The 22,168-nt window shown below is 42.9% G+C and overlaps 1 protein-coding gene across 2 annotated transcripts in view; it reads right to left on the reverse strand.

The window, feature by feature from the left end:
• The window catches only part of CYP24A1 (cytochrome P450 family 24 subfamily A member 1), a 36,993-nt gene extending 15,082 nt beyond the window's left edge, over positions 1 to 21,911 (reverse strand). The window contains exons 1-6 of one of the 2 annotated variants that reach the window (XM_081949140.1): positions 21,765 to 21,911; positions 11,015 to 11,132; positions 4,487 to 4,677; positions 3,450 to 3,543; positions 2,367 to 2,463; positions 1,506 to 1,597 (exon numbers count right to left, since the gene is read on the reverse strand). In XM_081949140.1, the coding sequence (XP_081805266.1) occupies positions 1,506 to 1,597; positions 2,367 to 2,463; positions 3,450 to 3,543; positions 4,487 to 4,641 (438 nt within the window). In that variant the 5' untranslated portion in view covers positions 4,642 to 4,677; positions 11,015 to 11,132; positions 21,765 to 21,911. Of the gene's footprint in view, positions 1 to 1,505; positions 1,598 to 2,366; positions 2,464 to 3,449; positions 3,544 to 4,486; positions 4,678 to 5,373; positions 5,927 to 11,014; positions 11,133 to 21,764 lie in introns of those variants that run through there. The other variant, XM_081949139.1, reaches the window with a different exon arrangement.
• Positions 21,912 to 22,168: the final 257 nt, after the last annotated feature.

Genomic DNA, 22,168 nt, shown 5'->3' on the forward strand with positions numbered 1-22,168 from the left:
AGCCATACCCTTACTGGGATTTGAACCTATATATATGAACCAAACCTTGATTATTGCAGTAGGGACTTTCATGTATCTGATAAAGGGTTTTGTGTGAATATAGTCTGAGTCCACCATTTGGAGGGCAACAATCTGAAGTATTTCTGGAGGGCTACCATAGAAATTGAAATTGCAAGGACCTAGGGACAGTTTCCAAGCATCTTCATCAAAGGTGGTGGGAAAAAATCCCTGACACCTGTACAGCAACTAATAATCAACCAGTAACCCAGCCTACTATAAGGCATTATCCTACATCCTGCTGGAATTATTCCTTGCATCTTATTTTCTTATTGAGCTTCAAGGGCTTTTTCAAGAGAGCTCAATCAATGGAAATGACTAAGTAGACCCAACTGGAGCATCTCTGTGTATGAACTACACAGAGATGCTCCAGTTGTCAACTCATAAAGTTGACATGGTGAGGAAAGCGGGGGTAGGGGTGGGAGCACATTCCAAGCATACCTTCAGCTAGCATCAGATCTCAGATTACTACAGCAGGCTTGTGAGGGGTGCACCTCATTGGAGAATGTGATTTATGACACAGACTGAGGGGAGGGAAGGAACAGGGGTAAAGTTCAGCTCTAATTCAAATGAGGCTTAGATCTGACTGCATTAGGGTATTGATGAAATTGTGCTCCTAATAAATGACTGGTTTTCTTTTGAAACTTGGCTCAGGCTCATGAATCAATTAGGGCATCTTTTGGAAACTTCACACCAGTTGGGTCTTCTCAGTACTTCTCATTGATTGAGATTCCTTGTTTATTGATGATACATCCCAGAATCAATTCCATGCTGGAGTTGCATAATTGAAGTGCAGGGAAGGCTGGGAGGTGCAATAGCAAAATAGAGGGGCAAGAGATAATAGATAAGGAGAGGGGAGAAAAAGAGTAAAAGATTTTCCATGATTATACTTCAATAATATGTATTAATATTAGAAGTATATAGGATGGATAATTATTTTGTATATAGTGCAATATACATTAGGATAAATATTTTAATATAGATAGATATGAAGAGTGAAATAAGTAGATGGGAAATAGAAAAGAAACGTCTTTGAATATTACAATGGCATGGGGAGGGGAAGTTAAAATAGAGATAGAAATAAGAGTGGAATAATAGTATATATACATTAACATATTAAGATATATGAAAGAATAAGAAGGAGTTTTTAGTAATTAAAGGATGGTAGTAAGGGTATGTGTAAACAATATGAAATAATGGGAATGAAATGTAATATTTATGAGTAATATTATTATTTGTATTGAAATGTATGACACCCAGGTATCACACCATTCACACATTGGTATGTATAAGTAATGTAAAATACAAAACTTGTTTGAAAAAAAAATATAGGTGGGTCCCTGGATTGCAATTCCTACGGAAGCAGATAGGGTGTCAGCCCTGTGCTGACATATGGCCGACTTGCTAACATCTTACAATTGGCTATCATGCACATGGGACTTTCATACCGTTTTTACAGCCTTGATAAAGTTCAAACTTTCCTCCTCTACGTCTTGCTGCAGAAGTCCAAACCTTTTCCCATATAGCACCAGGCAAATACCTAGTGGGGGAAGAAGAAGAAAAATTCATAGCAAAAGTATTTCCAAGAATCTTGACTACATTTTCCTTAATGCAGGGCTGTCCAAACTTGGGAACTTTAAGACTTGTGGACTTCAACTCCCAGCATGGCTGGCTGGGGAATTCTGGGAGTTGAAGTCCACAAGTCTTAAAGTTCCCAAGTTTGGACACCCCTGCCTTAACATATCTCTCTGAGAACTTTAAATGATGCCCAATCCTCTCATTTTGATGCAATTAATATATAATGTCCATTATTGATAATTCTGCTTTTGACGCCCCAAGGACAATGCATTCAGTAATAAGCAACTGGCTAGAGTTCCTCTCTATATGGAGGACATTTATTTATTTATAAGATTTGTATCCCATCTTTATTATTTTATAAGTAACTCAAGCTAGCAAGCATGCCTAAAACTCCTTCCTCCTCTTATTTTCTCTATAACCCTATGGTGGATAGGGTTGGAAGATAATGATTGGCCCAAAGCCACCCAACCAGCTTTCATGCCTAAGGTGGGGCTCAAACTTGTGATCTTCTGGTATTTAGACTAGCAATTTAATCACTACACCAAACTAGCTCTTCATCTGATCTTTACCTGGGGTGGTGGGGGAAGGAATCCCAGAATTCTTAGCCAACATAACCATCCTGGTTAAGACATTCTGAGAACTCCAGGTTGGGGAAAGCTAACCTACATGTATACATCTTTAGTAGAGAGAAAAAGCAGAAATGATCTCAGAATGAATGAAAAAAATCTTACTTTCAAATGACCATTTGTTCAGCGTAGAATATAAATCTTCTATTTCTCCGTTCTTGTTACAGAGTGTGTCTATCTGATGCATAAAATCAGCTAGGACCTGTGGAAGAGATTGAAAAGATCTCTTAGTGTTCTGCTTCAGAAAAATGAAAGATCGTTAGGAACTAGCGGTAAATCAAATTTTAAAATATTAACGTCATAAGTCCATGGTGTGCCAATCCTACACTTGGAATATCATGTACCGTTCTGATCAGTGCATCACAAAACAGATGCCATGGAAAACATACAGAAAAGAGGTGATCAAAATTATCATAGGGTTGGAAAAGTTCTATTCATTTGGTAACTTTAACTAAGCCAGAAGTGAAAAATATATTAGTAACTGATAGATACTATATAATGTGCTAGTCGTTCTCAACTCCAGGGGGCAGTGCTCATCTCCCTTTCAAAGCCGAAGAGCCAGCGCTGTCCGAAGACGTCTCCGTGGTCATGTAGTCGGCATGACTAAACGCCAAAGGCGCACGGAACGCTGTTACCTTCTCACCATAGGTGGTCCCTATTTTTCTACTTGCATTTTTACAAGCTTTCGAACTGCTAGGTTGGCAGAAGCTCACTCCATTACGCGGTGCTAGGGATTCGAATTGCTGACCTCTCTGATGGACAAGCTCAGCGTTTTAGCCATTGAGCCACCACGTCCCTTGATAGATACTAGTGAAATAGTAAAGTGAAATAGGAATTAAGTAATATGCTTTTAAACCATTTGCAACTGAAGGGTAGATATGAATATTTGCTCTTCACATTAATATTTCCTCTTCCTGCATATAGAAAATTGGCATGCTTAGAAGGAAGTTGTAGCCTTCAATTTTCTCTCATGTGATAAATTTCTACATGCCAGGGAAAGCAGTGAGATGCATTCAAAATTATTGTTTCAACTAGATTTCCAACTGGCATAAGTTAAGAAAGATTTCACATGATTTGTGGAGAGATAATTTTCTTATTTCTCCCCTCTCTCTTTTACAGCACTTCCTATAATAACAAGAGTGTTCAAAATTACACCTGTGTCTGGATCAGACCTTTCTTGTGTAGTACCTCATTGATTTTAATGTCCAACTTCACAATTTCCATGGGTTTCATTAACTTCTTCTGAAATGCACTTCTTACTCTCTGCCAGTCCTTCCCTTCTCTGTGAAAAAACAAACATTCAAGTGATTAAAATATTTTTTTTTACATTTCCTGGTTAAAATGAAAGGTATATGAGGAAATGTTAAAACAATATTAAATCTGGGCATTAAATTTCGTAAGAGAATGCTAATACAGTTTAAGGAAGATAACGAACAGACTAATCAAGTTTGATAATATGGAAAATTGCTTTGCAGCCCAATATATTATTTACTTTCAATAAAATAAAGACAAAATTTCCCTTTAGTCAAGCTTGAGCCCTGGGCACACATGGAAATGTACCTTATGCATGTGGGTTTCTGCTGCTTTTTACTGGAATTCTCCTGATTTAATCTCACCTAAAACTCTGAGACTCCTATTTATCTTTTAGGAAGATGCACTAGATATTTCTGTTGCCACTGATCTTTGGAGGAAATCACTGAAAGTGGTCAGTGATCTCTTACTTTTACTGAAATATTAAATTACCATTATAAAGCATTCTTCACATTCTGCATTTCCCTTCTGGCTTGAATGTTGTCTTATGTGCATTAGGTCTAAAATTGCCTTTTTTCCTGCTGCAACTTTTCCATTCTAATGTTGCCAGGAGGATTAGGTCCAAGTTAACCAGAGGCAATGGTACAAATTGCTTCTCTACACTGGTTTGCTGATAACCTTGCTTGCTTCCAAGATAAAACAACAGAACATGGTCCCAAAAGCCAAAGAACTCTAAAGAAAACCTAAACAAATAGGTTTAATGCATAAAGAATTCACCACCCACAAATGGTACTTTGACTTTTCTCCCATGATCATTTCATATTTGTAGATTCCAAAGACTCAAAAACGTGTTTATGAAACAACAATGTGAAATCTTTGCTCTTAGCATCCCTTGTGTTTAAACCTCAAGCCAAACATAAGCACGGGGCATTCTCAGCACAAAGTGATACGTGTCTTTCCAAGTCTTTACTCACAGAATAAGTAGCCCATAGCCCTCTTTACGGTAGTCTCGATAGGCTTTCCAGGGCTTAATCTCCAGGCGCTGAGGATAAGCACTCTCTTTTCTGTAGAGAGACTCTAGCAGACAGGGTGCGCTTATATGAACCGAGTCAAAACTCCCAAGTTTCATGCGGAAGATTTTGCCAAACCGCTGGTGGTACTCAGCCTTGAGAAGAAAGAAAAAGGAAGGAAGGAAGAGGGGAGGTTAAATCGGGCAGCTAAGGACTCCGTCACCGAGGCTCACCCATCTCACAGAACTCCTTGCAAGAAGAGGCGAATAAATATACCGTATGGCACACACAACTTTCAGTTCACACACTCGATGTCTAGCATTTTATAAGACGCGGCTCCTGCAGGCAAAAGATGGATCAGAATAAATCTGTTCAAACGGTGGCAGTGGGGAGGCTTATATTAAGCATTGGATTAAGAACCTCCTAGTGTCGTTGATGTAAGAACATGTCGTCTCAAAAACTGCTTGCTTCTTCTTCTTCTTCAAGAAGTTTTTTAAAACAAGATGCGGGAATGGTCATCCCTTTAAGGATGCACCAATGACTGATTCCTTGCGTTGGTTGAAGACTGACTGGATTAACTTGATCCAATTTGTAGGGAATGATACTGTCTGGGAATCTGGCCATCGGTCCCTCGATCACAACGATAGGGGATGCTGAACTAGACGATCTTGGAAATACTTTCCAAACTCTCAAGAGAGATATTTCTCAATCCTGCCATTAAAACCTCAAGGTCAGAGAGGGTTAGCAATTGCTTTTACCATTCGAAGAACTACCCGTTCTATCATACGTGACCCTTTGGGCTAGGGATCTATTGGGAAGGGAGAGTGGGGAGAGAAGCACAGGTTACTCACCAGCGTCTGGTGCTGTTTCTTGAGGCCCCCTTTCCAGAGGATGTCTAAGAGGCTGCCCATCAGAGGCCATTTGACCGGACCGGGAAGGGCAGAAAGTGAATGAGGAGCGTGCATGGGGCAAGAAGGAGGCACCTGCGTCTTGGGCTCTAAGGCGCACGCGGACGAAGTGGGCAGCTGTTGCTGCTGCTGCAAAGCAGCCGCGCTCCTAGGACCCCGCAGCTTTAAGAGAGTGCTGAACAGGGGGGCTCGCTTCAAAGGGGAACTCATGATTCTGATACTGGATGGAAGGATGGATGCTTCAAACGCCGGCGAATCTCCGGCTGAAGGAGGGATATATCCTGAAAAGTCAGGCGCGGGAGGAAGGCGGAGAAGAGCTACGAAGGGGGAACCTAGAAGGGACGCGATCTAGAAGGCCCCGGCAGTCGGGATCCCTGGCGACCAGAAAGAAACTGTTTTTTTTTCTCGAGTCAAGTGGCGTCGGATGGGGGGAATCTGTCTCCCCTCGCGCAACGCCAGGCAAGGTCTGGAGCCCGGCGGGATGAGGATGCTGCGCTCTCTCCGCTCAGGTCCCCATAACGCAGCGGAACGAGGCATATATAGCGTTGAGGGGGCCGGCTGCGGGACTTGCCAATTGGAAGGCAGGGGAGGAGTGCAGAGCGCTGGGTGGGGCGGGGAAGGCGACCGCCTCCGGGGAAGCCTCGGCGGGTCGGATCGAGCGATCGCTCAGGCGAAGGCGCCGCTTTCCCCTCCTCCCTGCTGCCCGCATGAAGCTTTCGGGGACTCCCCGGGAAGGCGGAAGGTAGCTTGCGGCCATGTGGCTGCGTTCCTCCCGGGGACGAGTAATCCCGGCGAACTCCCGGTTCTTGGCGAGCCCTTCTCCTCCGGGAACCCAGCGAGGGACCTCTCCCGCCTGGGATCGCGGTGGCTGAGCTTCGCAGAGTCAGGTGGAAGCCGGCCGTAGAGGCGGAGAGCTGTGAGAAGAACCGGGGACGGAGGAGGGCGCGGCGCATTCTCTTACTCTTTCACCTTGCGTAACGCGCTCCTTCGTTCCGGGAAAGCCTCAGGCGAACGCGGTAACTTACTCAACCGGCGAGAGGATTGTCCACGCTGAGCGGGACGGACAAACGATCCATTGTGATCCACTGCCCCCCATCCCCTGCCCTTGTCCCGAGTTAGAACAAGAATAGAGCCGGAAGGGACCCTGGAGGTCTTCTAGTCCAGCCCACCCTGCTCAAGCAGGAGAACCTGTCCTCTGACTACACATCTCAGACAAACGACTGTCCAGTTAAGTCTCCCATTCTTCCGAGTTGAGGTTAGAGAAAATAAAGCCACGCTTTAATCTGATTTGAGGGATAGACAACAGTTTGTTTGTTTGTTCTACAATTCCATCATTCCCAGCCAACCGGTTTTTGAATGCTGCCTCCGACTGGGATGTATGGTTTTTTTATGCAGATCTGGTGGAGGAAAACTCAGTTAGAATATTGCTCTGTAAACTTCTTGAGTTTGCTTGAAAAAGCAGCGTGTGTTCTTAAGGAATGTAGGGGGGGGGTGATCTTTAGCATAATTTAGCATAATGGATATATAGTATCCTGGGCGAACGACATTCTTTGATAGGTTGTTGTTGTTGCTATTGCAGCCACCTGGGGAGAGATATTGTCCTATTAATGTTGACGGGAAATATTTGGAGGACGGTGATTGGTTGACAAACAGCCAATGGCTTGTCTTTCCCACTCTAAATTGCAAGCTTTTTCCTCTCTTCTCATTCCACCCCTGAAATTTACCAACGACTGGGCAAACTGGTCAGGTCACATAAATACACTTCCTTTATAAGGACCATGGCGATGAGGAAGATAAAGTTTACACATCATGGCTCAATGTCAGATTTAGCAGGAACATTTCCAGAATGCAACCCAAGATTGTTTAAACATAAGGAAAAGGGCAAGCTGATATGACAGAAGGAAAACATCAGGAATGCCATAGTGCTCTGACCCCAATATAAACTTCAAGAGGGGAGACAATCTCAGAACTTGTCTGAAGAATAGGGCCATTTTGACTTTGATGTTAGTTCTGGGTAAATACAGGTAGTCCTCGACTTATAACAGTTCATTTAGTGATCGTTCAAAGTTACAACAGCAAGTGAAACAAGTGACTTACAACCGTTTTTCACACTGAAGACCCATGGTCACATGAGCCAAATTCAGATGCTTGGCAACTGCTTCACATTTATGATGGCTGCCTAGTGTCCTAGTGATCGGCTTTTAAGACCTTCCATTAAGCGAAATCAGTGGGAAATCCAGTTTCACTTAACAGCCATGTTACTAATTTAACAAACGCCATGGTTCACTTAACAACTATGGCCAGAAAATGGGGCAAACTCACTTGAGAAAGGTTTCACTTAGCAATGTAATTTTTTTGGGGGGGGGGTCTCAATTATGTCCATAACTTGAGGACTACCTGTACAATCCATTTTAGACTTTATGTGCATTCCTCTTTTAAAAATGTGAAGGAGGTGCAGCGATAAAAGATGTGGATAACAAAAGCAGAAAATTACTGGCAATCAATTAATTGCATGCTGGAACCAGTGGTTGCTTGATAGTGGACAAGAACTTAAAATCTGGGCTACCCACTGATTTCTTATATCTCTGTTTTTTTAAAATCCCTAATAAACTAGGAAATTCTTAGCTATGACAATGATATAGACTACAAACTGATCCTACTGGATTGCAAGCTGCCTTAATTGACATGTGCTACCAGCTATAAGGAGCCCACCCAACTCTTTAACTAGTGCTCACTTTTTATAAGCTTTTTTGGAAGACTGGATAGGAAAGATGGTCTAATGATGGTGTAGGAAGTTAGCACCCAACCCTCTCCTAGAAAAATGAAATATCCTGGGAAATATTGAAAAGGCAGAATATTATAGTTCCTTGGATAAGAATTGGAGAAACGTGTTTTTAGGTAGGAAGCAGACTCACTCTTAATAGCCTCCACCTTTGTCAATGGGCCATTAAAATGCCTGAGACAGTCTATTCTATGTAGGAATGAGAGGTAAGGCTTACGTACAGACATGCGTAGAAACTACCATGGTCTCAGTGGCTGTTTATCTTGGAAACCTACAAGCTCACCTAATTAGCAGAACCAGATGCTGGAATAAGAAAAAGGTGATGCATAGTCAGTTATCTTTAGCTCATTAATTCACCAGAGCAAAGGCATGAGGTATCCTTGGCCTGAATAGTATTCTTGATTCTCTAGGGAAGATTTGGGGGAGTGAACCTGTTATAGCAATGTGTTGTTGCTCTGTGCTTTGCTTGTAAAAACTTTATAAAAGCCAAATAAACTCTGCGAGAGGCAGATAGATAGTTTGGACACAAACTGCGTGATGGATTTCTGAAACCTACAATTCTACACAACAAAGATCTCCCCCCTTGGCTCCAGGGTGATGGGACTAAGGCATGATAGTATTAGTCCTTTGCCTATCTCACCACAGGGCACCTGGGAAGAAGCAATGCACAACCAAACTTAGATTCAAAACACAGCCTAGAGAGTTGCCCCTGCATGGCCCCATGGAATCTGACATCCAATCAGAATACAAGATCAAGATCAAAGGCCAGAGAGGGCATAAAACCAGGGACTCATCTCAGTCTCTCTTTTCTTTTTCACCCAACATCTTGAAGCCTGTGATAACCTTTTCCCCCAGGACCTCAAACCATGTGGTTCTGTCCACCATTAAAATCATCTTTCCAAGCAGCCTCCATGTTTCCAGTGTCTTTTCCCCCACTTGGAACTGATCCCAGAAGGACATTTCTTCCAACACTGGACAGGATCACATGTCTTGGAGCTCCTGGATGAAAAGGGGAAGAGATGTTGAGAGTTTCTGGGTTTTATGCCCTCTCTGGGCTTTGAACTTCCTGGGCCACAGGAAGGGTATCCTGATTGGTTGCTGTCAGAGGTCACAGCTAGCTTTCTGGTTGTCTGTGGGCTAAGGTTGGTTGAAATTTGGTGGGTGGTGCAATGAAGGGCAATGAAATGGCTCTGCCTGAAGGGGGATAGCTCTTTGTTATGTAGAACAGACTGGCTCAGGCCTTAATGGCCCATTGACAAAAGTGGGGGAGATATTAAAAGTGAGTCTGTTTCCTCCCTAAAAACATGTTTCTCCATTTCTCATCCACGGAAATACAATATTCTGCCTTTTTAATATTTCCTAAAACATTTCATTTTCCTAGGAGAGGGCTGGGTGCTAACTTCCTACATTAGTGAGACCTTTAAATCACTCTCTTCAATTTCATTCCGAAAAGTGAACATTTCCACCAGCCATTCTCAACCTGTCTTCAGTTTTAAATGAGCCGTTCTGACATATACTCTATTTCTAGCAAGGAGGGGGGGAGGGGGGGAGGAGATGTTCATTAGATAGACTCGGTAACATGTTGTTGTCAAGGTCAAGGAGTCCTGAAATGTCAAATATGATTCTAATACTACTGCCAAAAGCCAAGTATTATATCACTTGTGGGGAATATGATAACACTTATTAAATAACTGAGGAAATATCACGGTGAAGGAGGCCCTGCCTCCCCAAAATAAAATATTCTTTATTCTTAATGTTAAAAACAGACAAAATAAAATATTTCCCATGAAGGAGAAGAGGAAAGACATCTTAAAGGCAGAAAGCAGCCCAATCCTCCTAGCAAAACAGCCTCAAGCAGAAGCATGAAGTGGCTCGTCTTTAGGAATGGAGATTTTTTTTTATCCATGCAGAAAGACTGGGCCAATCCATTCATAAGCAACCAGAAACTCCAAATAAGTAACACAATAGGCAAGGAGCCTGTAAGAAGTTAGCACTCACCCTTCCCTCTCCTAGAAAAATGAAATATTTTAGGAAATATTTTTAAAGGCAGAATATTATATTTCCCTGGATGAGAAAAGGAGAAACGTATTTTTAAAGACAAAGCAGCTCCCTGCAGCTTCCTGCCCCCCCCCTTTGTCAATGGGCCGTTAAGGCCTGAACCAGTCTATTCTACATAACAAAGGTAGGATTACCCCTCCCCCAACTCATCTCACCACATGGCACCTGGGAAGATTACATCAGCCCGCAAGGCAAACAAGTTTGAGTCTCAGGACAGCTTACAAAGTTAGCTAAGTTCCTCCACACTCCGGAAGTCTGACAACCAACCAGAATACATTTCTTACATAGGAACAGGAAACAGAGAGGTGGGGCCCCAGAGAGTCCATAAAACCCAGGGACTCTCAGCATCTCTGCCCTTCTCTGCTCAGGAGCTCAAGCCATGTGATCCTGTCCACCATTAAATCATCTTTCCAAGCAGTCTCCATGTTTCCAGTGTCTTTTTCCCCACTTGGAACTGAACCCAGAAGGGCATTTCTTCTAACAAGTCGAAGCAGACAAGGTTAGCTCAGATAAACAAAACACCTAGGATTTGTCCCAAAGGCAACTGGACTTTCTGTTTTTTTCCTTTGAAGATGTTTTGCTTCTCATCCAAAAAGCTGCTGCTTCAGCTCTGACTGGATGGTAGGAAATGGACAAAGTCCCATGGAATGTATAAAATCCCACCCACTCTCAACCCAATTTTGTCAGCCATCTCAAAAACATGCCACTATTTTCTGGCTACCAAATAAACAGAGACTTCCTTACCTGCAGGCTGCCTCCATTTTATTTCCAACAAAAGAAAAGACAGACAAAATCTCTTCTCTATCAACTCAGAACACGGGACCCAGAACGTAAGATATGGAGGGCAGATTCCCACTGCGTACTGGAAAAAAATACAGTAATGTCGTATCATTAAGAGCAGTTTAAGAGTGGGAAACGTTTACCTAGAGAGATTGAAGGACATGTATGGGTGACAAAATGTGTGTGATGATGTAATCATATTAATACCTGGATTTAGTAGATTTGTGTCTGATGTAACATTTGTATGATTATTGTATTGCCATCATTGCTGTTTAATGAAGATGCCATTGGTGTCGAGTATAGGAAGTTTGCACCCACCACTCTCCTAGAAAAATAAAATATTTTAGGAAATATTAAAAAGGCAGAATATTATATTTCTCTGGATGAGAAAAGGTAAAACATGTTTTAGAGACAAAGCATCTCCCTGCACCCCCACCTTTGACAATGGGCCATTAAGGCCTGAGCCAGTCTATTCTACATAACAAAGATCTACTTACTTCAGGCAGAGCCATAATATGAATCCCAAAGCCTTCGCGATGCTCCAGCTGCTCGGCAGAGCATCGTGCAGGCACTGTATGCGCCATGCACGGAAGCGCCAAAGGCTTAAAGGACAGGTAAAGGCTTAAAGGACAGGTAAGAAGCGCCAAAGGCTTGAAGGACAGGTAAGTGGGCCCTCCAAAGCACCATACTGGAATGGTACCCAGTGCTCCAGGCAGGCTCTGGTACGCCCATACCGGGGCGTACCGCCTGCAACCCACCACTGGCATGTGATCATGTCCGCCATTAAAAACCATCTTTCCAAACAGCCACCATGTTTCCAGTGTCTTTTCTCCACTTGGAACTGAACCCGGAAGGATATTTCTTCAGACATGAGCTTCACTAGAAGAGTCATAGGTCATGGATGTTTTAACCTGGATTCCTGTACTTGACAAGGTGGTTGGACTTAATGGATTTAGAGGCCCCTTCCTAGTCAATGATTCTGTCATTCAATCAGGGCTCTGCTTTTATTTGATGGTTTAACCACAAATGATTGATTCATCTTTCCCCATCTCATGATCATCAGAAAACCGCCATGTCACAATCAGCTGATGAATTAATTTTTTTTTTTACTTTCTCCTGCTTTAAATCAAACTAGATTTCTGATTGACAAGCAAGGAAACACCAGCAAAATGCTTTAAAATGGGGCAGAGCACTTATTTTCATTGTGTTTTGAGAAAGGTGGAGAAATAAAAATCTTCCTGCTTAAAAAAAAATGCTGCTTGCATAAGAATGCTGTTGTAACCCTAGGAAAGCTAGGGCAGTTTCAAATCTCACTGGGCAACTGCCAATTATACAGGACAATCATGCTTGCTGAATATAACTTCTTGCATTTAAAAGCATGTCCAGACCTTTCCCTACGCTCTGGAAATTACTACTCGGAAGCCATTCAAGCTATCTTTAACTGATTTTGCATTTGCTTTCATGCTGGAACACGCTTGCAAACGTTTGCTATTAAAGGGCATCTGTGAATCTAAAGGGGAAACCCAAGAAAGGGTTTTTGTTTTTGCTTGCAGTGCTTAATTTCAGAATGTTCCAATAGAATATGGACGTGAGTACTGACAAAATGGTTAAATAAATCAGCAGGTATTGGCTGAGAACACTAGAGAGAGAGAGAGTTAAAAGAAAGATTAATTTCCATCTTTGTAGGTTTCCTTTATTGCTAACAGGTGGTATCTTCCTTTGTCTGCAGCTTGAACAGATGAGTAGAATAATTGAATCAAGAAATAAGGAGGGGAAAATATCTTTCAAACACAATAGAAAATATTTCCTTATCTAATGTAGGGAGCTTTTTTCCTAGATTTTATTGTCCTGCCTTTATTATCTATCTATATAAAACTGTGTGTGTGTGTGTGTGTGTGTCTGTGTGTGTGTGTGTGTGTGTGTGTGTGTAACTCTGGAATGCCTGGGCCGCTGAAATGAAAAGAAATAAATTATATCTATAGTGTCAAATCACAGTACTTTTGACAGTGATACTGTGCATTAGTGTAATAGTGTTAGGATACAGCCTGTTGTGCCTTAAGATGGCATCTATTGTACAGCACAGTGGAGTTGCTATGGTAACAGCTTCACAGCCATTCCACAAGGGGGTTCCAACCCTAATACAGATGCATGCGATGCACCTACTCTCGACCCAAGTACAATGGTTTTCCAAACTGCACAGTGATGATAGGAGGCCACAAGAAATCTCTTGCCTGTAACTAGGAATCCCTAACCTTCACCTGTAGAAGTGACTCAACAACACAGAATCACTATTCCATCTTACATTCCACGTGGCCTCTGTTGAATTGTTCTACATCAGCCACGATTAGGGAATTACCAAAGAGAAAAATCATACCTCAAAAATGCATGCGGCAGAAACACAGTTAGTTGTCTCTTAGCATCAATGGCTGCTCTGTCTTGGCTCTCTTCCAGCTCAAGGCTTTATGACATCAGAGACTTCAGCACTTGCATCCTTCTGAAGTAGATGACATGGCAAGTTCAGAGATGTACAGAGCAGGAGATGGGGAGGGGACACACATTGATACATGGGAAGATAGGTTTTCATTCTATTTCCGAACGTTGGGTCTGAGGAACTAAGTGGAAGGAAAATCTCCACCTACTCAGAAGGGAGAATTAACAAGAAGGCTTGGAAAAAATCCCAGGATTTGCAGCATATACCTCTTAAATAATCTCAACGAGGAAATCTTAGTAATAGTCAATGAGACCCAAATGCGTTCAGTAGCTGTTAGGAGGCTTCCTGCCTGTTGGAATCCAGGGTTCAGAATGGAGAATCTTGGCAAAAGAGCTGCCAAGGTTGAATACTGCTGGAAAACATTCCACATTGCTGCATTTCATTGCAGGTCCTCTCCCTCTCCCCCCACCCCCCAAAAAAAATTCTACCGTATTTTTTCGGAGTATAAGACGCACCAAGATTTTGAAGAGGTAAATTTAAAAAAAAGTTTTTGCACTCTGCAGACGTCCCAAACCCTCTGCAAGCCTCATGTTTTCTGAAAAACGGGGTATGCCGAGAGTTTGAGAGGCCTGCAAAGTGCTCCTGGGAGCTGGCGGGGGGGGGGGGGGGAAGCAAAAATGAGCAAAAAATGGCCCATTTTTTGCTCGTTTTTGCCCTCCCCAGCCCCCCAGGAGCACTTTGCAGGCCTTGCAAACCCTCTGCACCAGTGCTGGGTTTCAAAATTTTTTAGAACCCCCTTCTGTAGGTTTGGCCTGATTTGTGGGTGTGGCTTGCTGGCCATGTGACCGGGTGGGAGTGGCTTGCCAGCCATGTGACTGGGCGGGTGTGGCCAACTTGCAAAATGTGGTGAAATTCACTTAACAATGCTCTTGCTTAGCAACCAAAATGTTGCCTCAGAAACTCTGGCATTTGAAGCGTGCAAGTCTTAAAGCTGTCAAGTTACAAGACCCTTGCACCCCTAACCCTTTAGGAAAAAACCCCAGGGGTGTTCAAACTTGACAGCTTTAAGACTTGTGGACTTCAACTCCCAGAGTTCTTCCTCTGGCTGTTCATCTTGATGATGTGCGGACGGGCGGGGGGAGGGAGCTGGAACCGGTTCTAAACAGCCCTGTAGATTTGTGGAACCTCTTCTATAGAAGAGGTTAGAACTGGCAGGAACCCACCCCTGCTCTGCACATCCATTTTTGTGAAGTGGGAGGGGTTTCGGGAGGCCAAAAATGCTGTATTCCGTGTATAAGACACACCCAGATTTTTATCCTCGTTTGGGGGCTGGGGAAAGTGTGTCTTATACTCTGAAAAATAGGGTACTTTTATTTTCCTTTGTTTTAATTCTAAACATACCTAAGAATAAAACCAGATGAAATACACGAGAAAATGGAAAGAGAGATTTACAAAGCTCCTGTTCTTCCATGGTTCAAAAGATGAGTTGAAGATTATGAGGGAGGGCAGCTTTACTAGCCTGGTGCTGCTGGGGAGATAGGATTATAACTTCCATGTGTTCCAAATACGGGTGGGCTGCTACAGGTTTGCCCGGGTTCGGGAGAACCTGTAGCTAATATTATGGCTGTTTGGAGAACCTCCAAATCCCACCCCTGGCTGACCCCTCCCACCCCACCCCTCCCAGTAGTCTCCATGCGGCCCGTTTTGGATGTGAGGTAAGTGTAGGGCCATGGAGGCTTCGGGAGGGGGAAAATAGGCCTCCCGGAAGGTCTCTGGAGCCTGGGGAAGGTGAAAACGTCCCCCCCACATGGTGCAGGAGTCTGACTAGGCCATGCCCACCATGGCCACGCCCAATTTCAATTCAATTTTATTTGATTTATAGACCGCCCCCTCTCCCCGAAGGGACTCGGGGCGGTGTACAGGCACCACATTAAAAACCATATACAAAGAATAAATACACTTAAAATCAAATTAAACCTTAAAGCTGTACAGGATGGTAAAAATTAAAAATCAACTTAAAACCAACCCCTAAAAATTTAAAAGTGCAGGATTGAGGGACTAAACTGGGATTAGGCCAGGCCAGCTAAACTAAACAGGTGGGTTTTAAGCTTCTTACGGAAGGAGCGGAGATCGGTAGTTGTTCTGATGTCAGGGGGGAGGTCATTCCAGAGGGTCGGGCCCATCACAGAGAAGGCCCTACTCCTGGGCGTCGCCCGCTGGCACTGCTTCGTGGACGGCACCCGGAGGAGTCCCTCTCTGTGAGGGCAGAAAACCCATTGCTGAAAGTTTTGAAGCCCACCCCTGGTTCCACACCCACCTGAAGGATACCACATTAGGGGAGGCTGGTACAATGACAGCCTTATGATCGTGAAGACTCACATATGGCTCATCCCTTGGAGCTCACAAACTGATTTTGACCCAGCCATGTGGTCTATTTTAAGATACTTTATAGAACGGTTACTTATTGAATTCCTTAGAACAGTGGCAATTATCAGTGTGATAAATGAAATAATCAAACGTTTTTCCTCAGAAAAGGACTTTAGTTTAAGGAGCAATTAGCACGCTGGAAAAACCACTGAGCAGGAGTAGCATGTGTCAAGAGTATATTTTGCAATATCCTCTCCTCCTCCCTCTCACACATTACCGGTATAGAAGAGATTAGACAGAAGCCTCTTTCAGTGATAAAGATTGCAACAGGGAGTTATAAAGTCTTTTTTTAAAAAAATCAATAAACAAAAAAAGAGGCTCAAACTACTAACATACACGCAGTAGAGCTGAAGTTGTATTTGCAAGGCAAAACTCTTTGTAAAATCAACCACAATATCCCTGTTTATAAATGCCTGGATCTCCAGAGAACTTGAATAAGTCAATCGTCTCTGCTAAATTTTACAGCCAAGTCTATCTTTGTCTCCTCTAAAATCAACTGAAATCTTTCTCAGTCGGGCACAATTGTAGCACGTGCAGGTAAGAATTTGCAAACCTAAATCATACGGAAAGGTCAGCCTGACGTGTAATTCCAGAATTAACTTTAGAAAGGCTCTTAGCTGAATCGGCATTCACAATAGGGCAAAGTGAACTTTCCAGAATAACCTTCATGAAGACACAACAATGGAGGAATGAGTGTATTTCCTTCAATTTATTCTTAAAAGAAAGCTGAACAGAAGAGGAAGAATAATTTAGCTTTAATTAACTGGATCTCCAAGAATCTCTGGGTTTTTCCGGAGATCCAGTTAAAGTTATTCCTCCTCTTTCATCCAGCTTTCCTTTAGTCTTTCCAGTTGAGGCAATTTACATAAAGCTCCAGGGTATTTTTTTATGTGCAGCTTGTACTTCATGCAATGCGAGCTTTTCTTCCATTTTAGAATTTGTTTGAGGTTCAAGCCATTTTAATGACTGAGAGCCAATATCATCAAGAGAGATACAGGCCTAGATCTATCCTCAGTCATGGAAGCTCACTATCTCTTCCTTGAGTTGGAATCTATGTTTTTATTGAAACGAGGTAAGGCTAATTGCCTTTTCTGATGCTGTATCACACTATTAAGTTACGTTGACCAACCACAATTCTAATATTCTTTTCATAATACTATTATATAGCCAGCTATCGCATCTCATGATGTAGATTTGATTTATTTTCCCCATACAAAGACTTTGCATGGCCTCTGTTAATATATGATGTTATATTCCATGCACATATCCAAGGAATCAAGATTGTTGTGAATTTGTTCTGGTCTTTTACAGTATTAGCCATTCCACTCATTCTGCCAATTTGATTAACATTCCTCTAGCACAGCGGTTCTCAACCTGTGGGTCGCGACCCCTTTAGGGGTTGAACGGCCTTTTCACAGGGGTCGCCAAGGAGCCTCCCGTGAAGAGGCTGGCGAGAAGCCGGCCCGAAGGGAAGGAGCAACTCGGGTTCCCCACACGGCGGAAGGAGAGGTGCCAGAAGACAGACGGGCTTCCCAGCAGGCCAGTCCGGCCGGCCTCCCATGGGGCATTTTTCAGTAACTGTTCCTGCCCGGGAGCTCCTACAGGGCGCACACCTTTGCCAGGGTTGAGCTGCATCAAAGGGGGAGGCTTTGGCAGCGAGAAGGGCAGCGGCTGAGGAGAGGATGCGGTGGCCGGCGAGTCTCCACCTGACATTGCTTTCCCCCCTCCCCCTGGCATAGGCCTGGCTCCACTGATTTGGCTCTGCTTAATTCCGCTGGGATCCGAGTGGGAGACCGCGCGCGCAGGCAAAATATCCTCCTGGGCAAGGATCAAGGCAGAGGGGACAACAATTCTCCTCCCGCTGTTGCCACTGTGCAATGAGATGAGTAACTGGGTACATAGCGCAGGGGAGCCACACTGCGCAGGAGACTCCTCAGTGCCGGACTCCGGTCAGCACAAGCCGCTGTTCCCTTTGTGTTGGCTCAGGAAGGAGGGGAATGGGGAGCAGCAGCAGCAGCTGGTTGGGTGCAGGGAGGGAAGAGCTCCAGTTCTCCTGCGCTGCACAGGGCTCTCCTTGCGCAGGGCTCTGGAACTCTTCCCTCTCTGCATCCAGAGACAGCAGCTCCGGCTCTTTCCTGAGCCAACACGAAGGGGACCGTGGCTGGCACTGACCTGAGTCTGGTGCTGAGGAGTCTCTTGCACAGTGTGGCTCTCCTGCGCAGCTCAGCCAGCTACTCACTTCTCAGTGGCAGCAGCGGAAGGAGTTGCTGCCCCCGCCGCCCTGATCCCAGCCCAGGAGGGTATTTTGCTTGCACACGCAAGAAACAGATGAAAGAGAAAAGGGGAGGGAGGGAGGGAGAGAGAGAGAGAGAGAGAGAGAGAGAGAGAGAGAGAGAGAGAGAGAGAGAGAGAGAGAGAGAAATGAAAGAGAGCTGGAAGGAGAGAATGAGAGAGGGGGAAAAGAGAGGGAAACAAATCGGGGAAAGAAAGAAAGAAAGAAAGAGAGAGAGAGAGAGAGAGAGAGAGAGAGAGAGAGAGAGAGAAAGAAAGAAAGAAAGAAAGAAAGAAAGAAAGAAAGAAAGAAAGAAAGAAAGAAAGAAAGAAAGAAAAACTTTCTCAGACCTATGACAAAAGCAATGGCAAGCTAGATCTCTTGCCAAGAAAATTGCAGTTTGCCAGAAGGCACAAACTGGAAGCAACTCTGATATTTTTTAAAGAAAATAACAGAGATGGCAAAAAAAAAATGCATCTGAAAATAAGATTATTTACAATTTTGGATAACGTATTATATTGTCAAACTCAAAAGAAATCAAAATATATATCCTATTGCTGTTAATACAATCTTGCCAGCTTCCATCAACTTAGAGTTCACCATGAAAAGATTACAGAGAAGCAATTTCCTACAATTAATAACTTTATTTTGGATTTGCTATCATGTGCAATGAGAAAGAAAGAAAAAGAAAGAGGGAAAGGGAAGGAAGGAAAGAAAGGGAGAAGAGAAAGGGAGAGGAAAAATAGAGAAAAACAGAAATGAGAGGGAGGCTGAGAGAAGAGAGAGAGAGAGAGAGACCCTATTCCCACAGAAAACACTGAGCCATGAAACCTGGGTAGGCATGTCTGGCGGTGAGATGTCACGTGACTGGGTGGGAGTGATGTTGAGTTGGCCACACCCACCCAGGTTTTGTGGCTCCCGGTGTTTTCTTTTCTGTGGGAAACGGATCCAAATGGCTCTTTGAGTGTTTAAGATTGCCGACCCCTGTGCTACACCATGCCTCAAGACAAAATTTCATTTATTTGTAATTAGAAATAAATATTTCACAATATACAATTACATATTGTTTTTGTGATTAATCACTATCCTTTAATTATGTTCAATTTATAGCAATAAAAGTACATCCTGCACATCAGATATTTACATTACGATTCAAAATTACAGTTACATAGCAGCAACGAAAATAATTTTATGGTTGGGGGTCACCACAACATGAGGAACTATATTAAAGGGTGGCGGCATTAGGAAGGTTGAGAACCACTGGTTTACAACAATGTTGATGGGTTGTTAGGCACGGAATGAATGTTATATGAATAGGAATGCAGAAGATACTGCATTCATTTTATTTTTATTTATTTCAATCCCCTTTATTATTTTTACAAATAACTCAAGGTGGAAAACATACCGAACACACCTTCCTCCTCCTATTTTCCTCATAACAATAACCCTGTGAGGTGGATTGGGCTTAGAGAGAGGGACTGGCCCAAAGCACCCAGCAGACTTTCATGGCTAAGGCAGGACTAGAATTCAGTCTCCTGTTTTCTAACCTAGCGCCTTAACCACTAGATCAGGGGTATCAAACTCAATGCCCGCAGGCCAGATCTGGCAGTTGGGTGCTTAGATCTGGCCCCTCTGCACCTCCCATACCCTATTTTAGGCCTGTACAGCCTTCTGCAGCCCTTGCCAGCCAAAATGGGGCATGGGGAAGCGTGGCATCTCCGCACCCCAGCAGGGTGCTGCAGGAGGCGTCCGTCCCACCTGCCGTACGATGCGTATCTCCCCCTAACCCCCAGAGGACAACTACATGTTGTAGTTGCCTGATTCAGCCCTCGAAGAAATCCAGTTTGACACCCATGCACTAGATCAAACTGGCTTTTATTCAGTTTAAAGAGGTATGGTTGGTAAGGCCTCTGATGGTTCTTTTGAAAGCCCATTGTGGATGTATCTTACAGTTTATACAGTATGGCCCATGTTTAAACTAGTTTGGTAATCAGTTTCTTGAAGAAAACTTTTTTTTAGGATGGGGTGTCAAGCTAAAAAGCCCCTAATTCAAATGTCCTTTTCCAAGGAAACTAAAACTGTCGGCTCATCTATGACATATTTAGAAGGCTATGAAATGTTGATAGAACGAAGAGGTTCCTGGGAAGCACGCAAAGCATGGGAAAAGCAGAGGGGGAAAAAAAGAAAATTCTCTAGAAAGAACTATTCCTGGAACAGCTGCCATTTTGTTTTTGAAAACAACGTTGTCTTTGTAGTCCTGCCTCACAAGAACATAATTATACTCCCGTTGCCCCTCTGAACTCACTAAGCACGTTATGTTATATATATATATATATATATATATATATATATATATATATATATATATATATATATATATGCAATCAAATGCTTACTATTGTCTATACTCAATCAATTATCTATGTTATGTACTCACATTTATACAGAAATTTGAACAATTCTATACAGACGGACTTAATCTCCTCCTTAAATCTGTCTCATGAGCAATATGTGCTTTAAATCAACGTGTTCTAGTCTCCAACTCAAATATAACCCTGGGAAAATTATCCTGCAATCAATCACGAGGCATTTCAAATACTTTGCTAGAAACCAGAAAGATATCTGCAAGTGCTCTGGAAATCTGTTAAGAAAGTTGCCCAATTTTTTAAAAAAAAAACTAAAATAAAAAAAGACTAAGCCATCACTTTCTTTTAATTTTCCACCAAGCCCTCCTCTGCACCTTTGAAAGTAGCCAGAAGTGTTTACACAAATTTATATTAAGAAATGTACAGACATTTTTCTAAGGTTGCACCTACCAGTTGAAATTGTGAAGTATGCAAAGAACTTTGATAAAGTCAAGCATGATTGTCTACCACACTCTACAATTTGTGCTAGAATGCAATTATGCATACTTAATGTAGTTGAGAAAGAAGGGTGATATGATTACCCAGCCAATGGGAGGTATTTCTAATCTCTATTTCTACTGATTTTAGAGTATGATTTTATGATCCCTAAAAGATCATAATGAAAATCATCAGCCTCAATTTTCTGCTTACTTAGCACTAAATGGTCTTAGGGGGCTCATACTATTACTGAAATCTGAGGTTTAAAAAATTGTTTGACAAAATCTCACCCTCCCCTCAAATGTGTTTTCAGAATTAGCCTAAACTGTCTTGAGGAAGCCTATCGATATTCAGAATTAACCTAAATTCACTTCGTGAAGCCTAAAGGTAAAGGTTCCCCTCGCACATATGTGCTAGTCATTCCCGACTCTAGGGGGTGGCGCTCATCTCGATTTCAAAGCCAAAGAGCCAGAACTGTCCAGAGATGTCTTTGTGGTCATGTGGCCGGCATGACTAAACACCGAAGGCACATAGAACACTATTACCTTAGAATAGAATGGAATAGAATGGAATAGAATAGAATAGAATAGAATAGGAAGGGACCTTGGAAATCTTCTAGTCTAACCCCCTGCCTAGACAGCAAACCCTATACCATTTCAGACAAATGGTTATCCAACATCTTCGTGAAAACTTCCATCTTCCTACCAAAGGTGATTCCCATTTTTCTACTTGCATTTTTACTTGCTTTCGAACTGCTAGGTTGTCAGAAGCTGGAACAAGTAATGGGAGCTCATTTCGTTATGCGGCGCTTGGGATTCAAACTGCTGAACTGCCAACCTTTCTGCCGGACAAGCTCAGTGCCTTAGCCCCTGAGCCATCACGTCCCTAGGTCGGGAAGCCTATCAATATTCAAATCTTAACAGAACAAATTATATACTAGCAAGCTACTTTTTTTTTCCTGGTCTGACCACAAAATCTGATCTAGTTTCAAAAGATATGGGCACTTTCAATCTGGAAAGCAGGGGACTTTGAGAGAACAAACAGCTGGAATCTTTCAGCTGGCTTATCAGCATCCTGCCTTTTTAACCAACACATAAGTCATCTTTGTTGAAAGGTGGATACATTAAAAAAAAAGAAAAAAGAAA

This window comes from Natrix helvetica (genome assembly GCF_964273705.1).
Source record: "Natrix helvetica genome assembly, chromosome: 3".
Lineage (NCBI taxonomy): Eukaryota > Metazoa > Chordata > Lepidosauria > Squamata > Natricidae > Natrix > Natrix helvetica.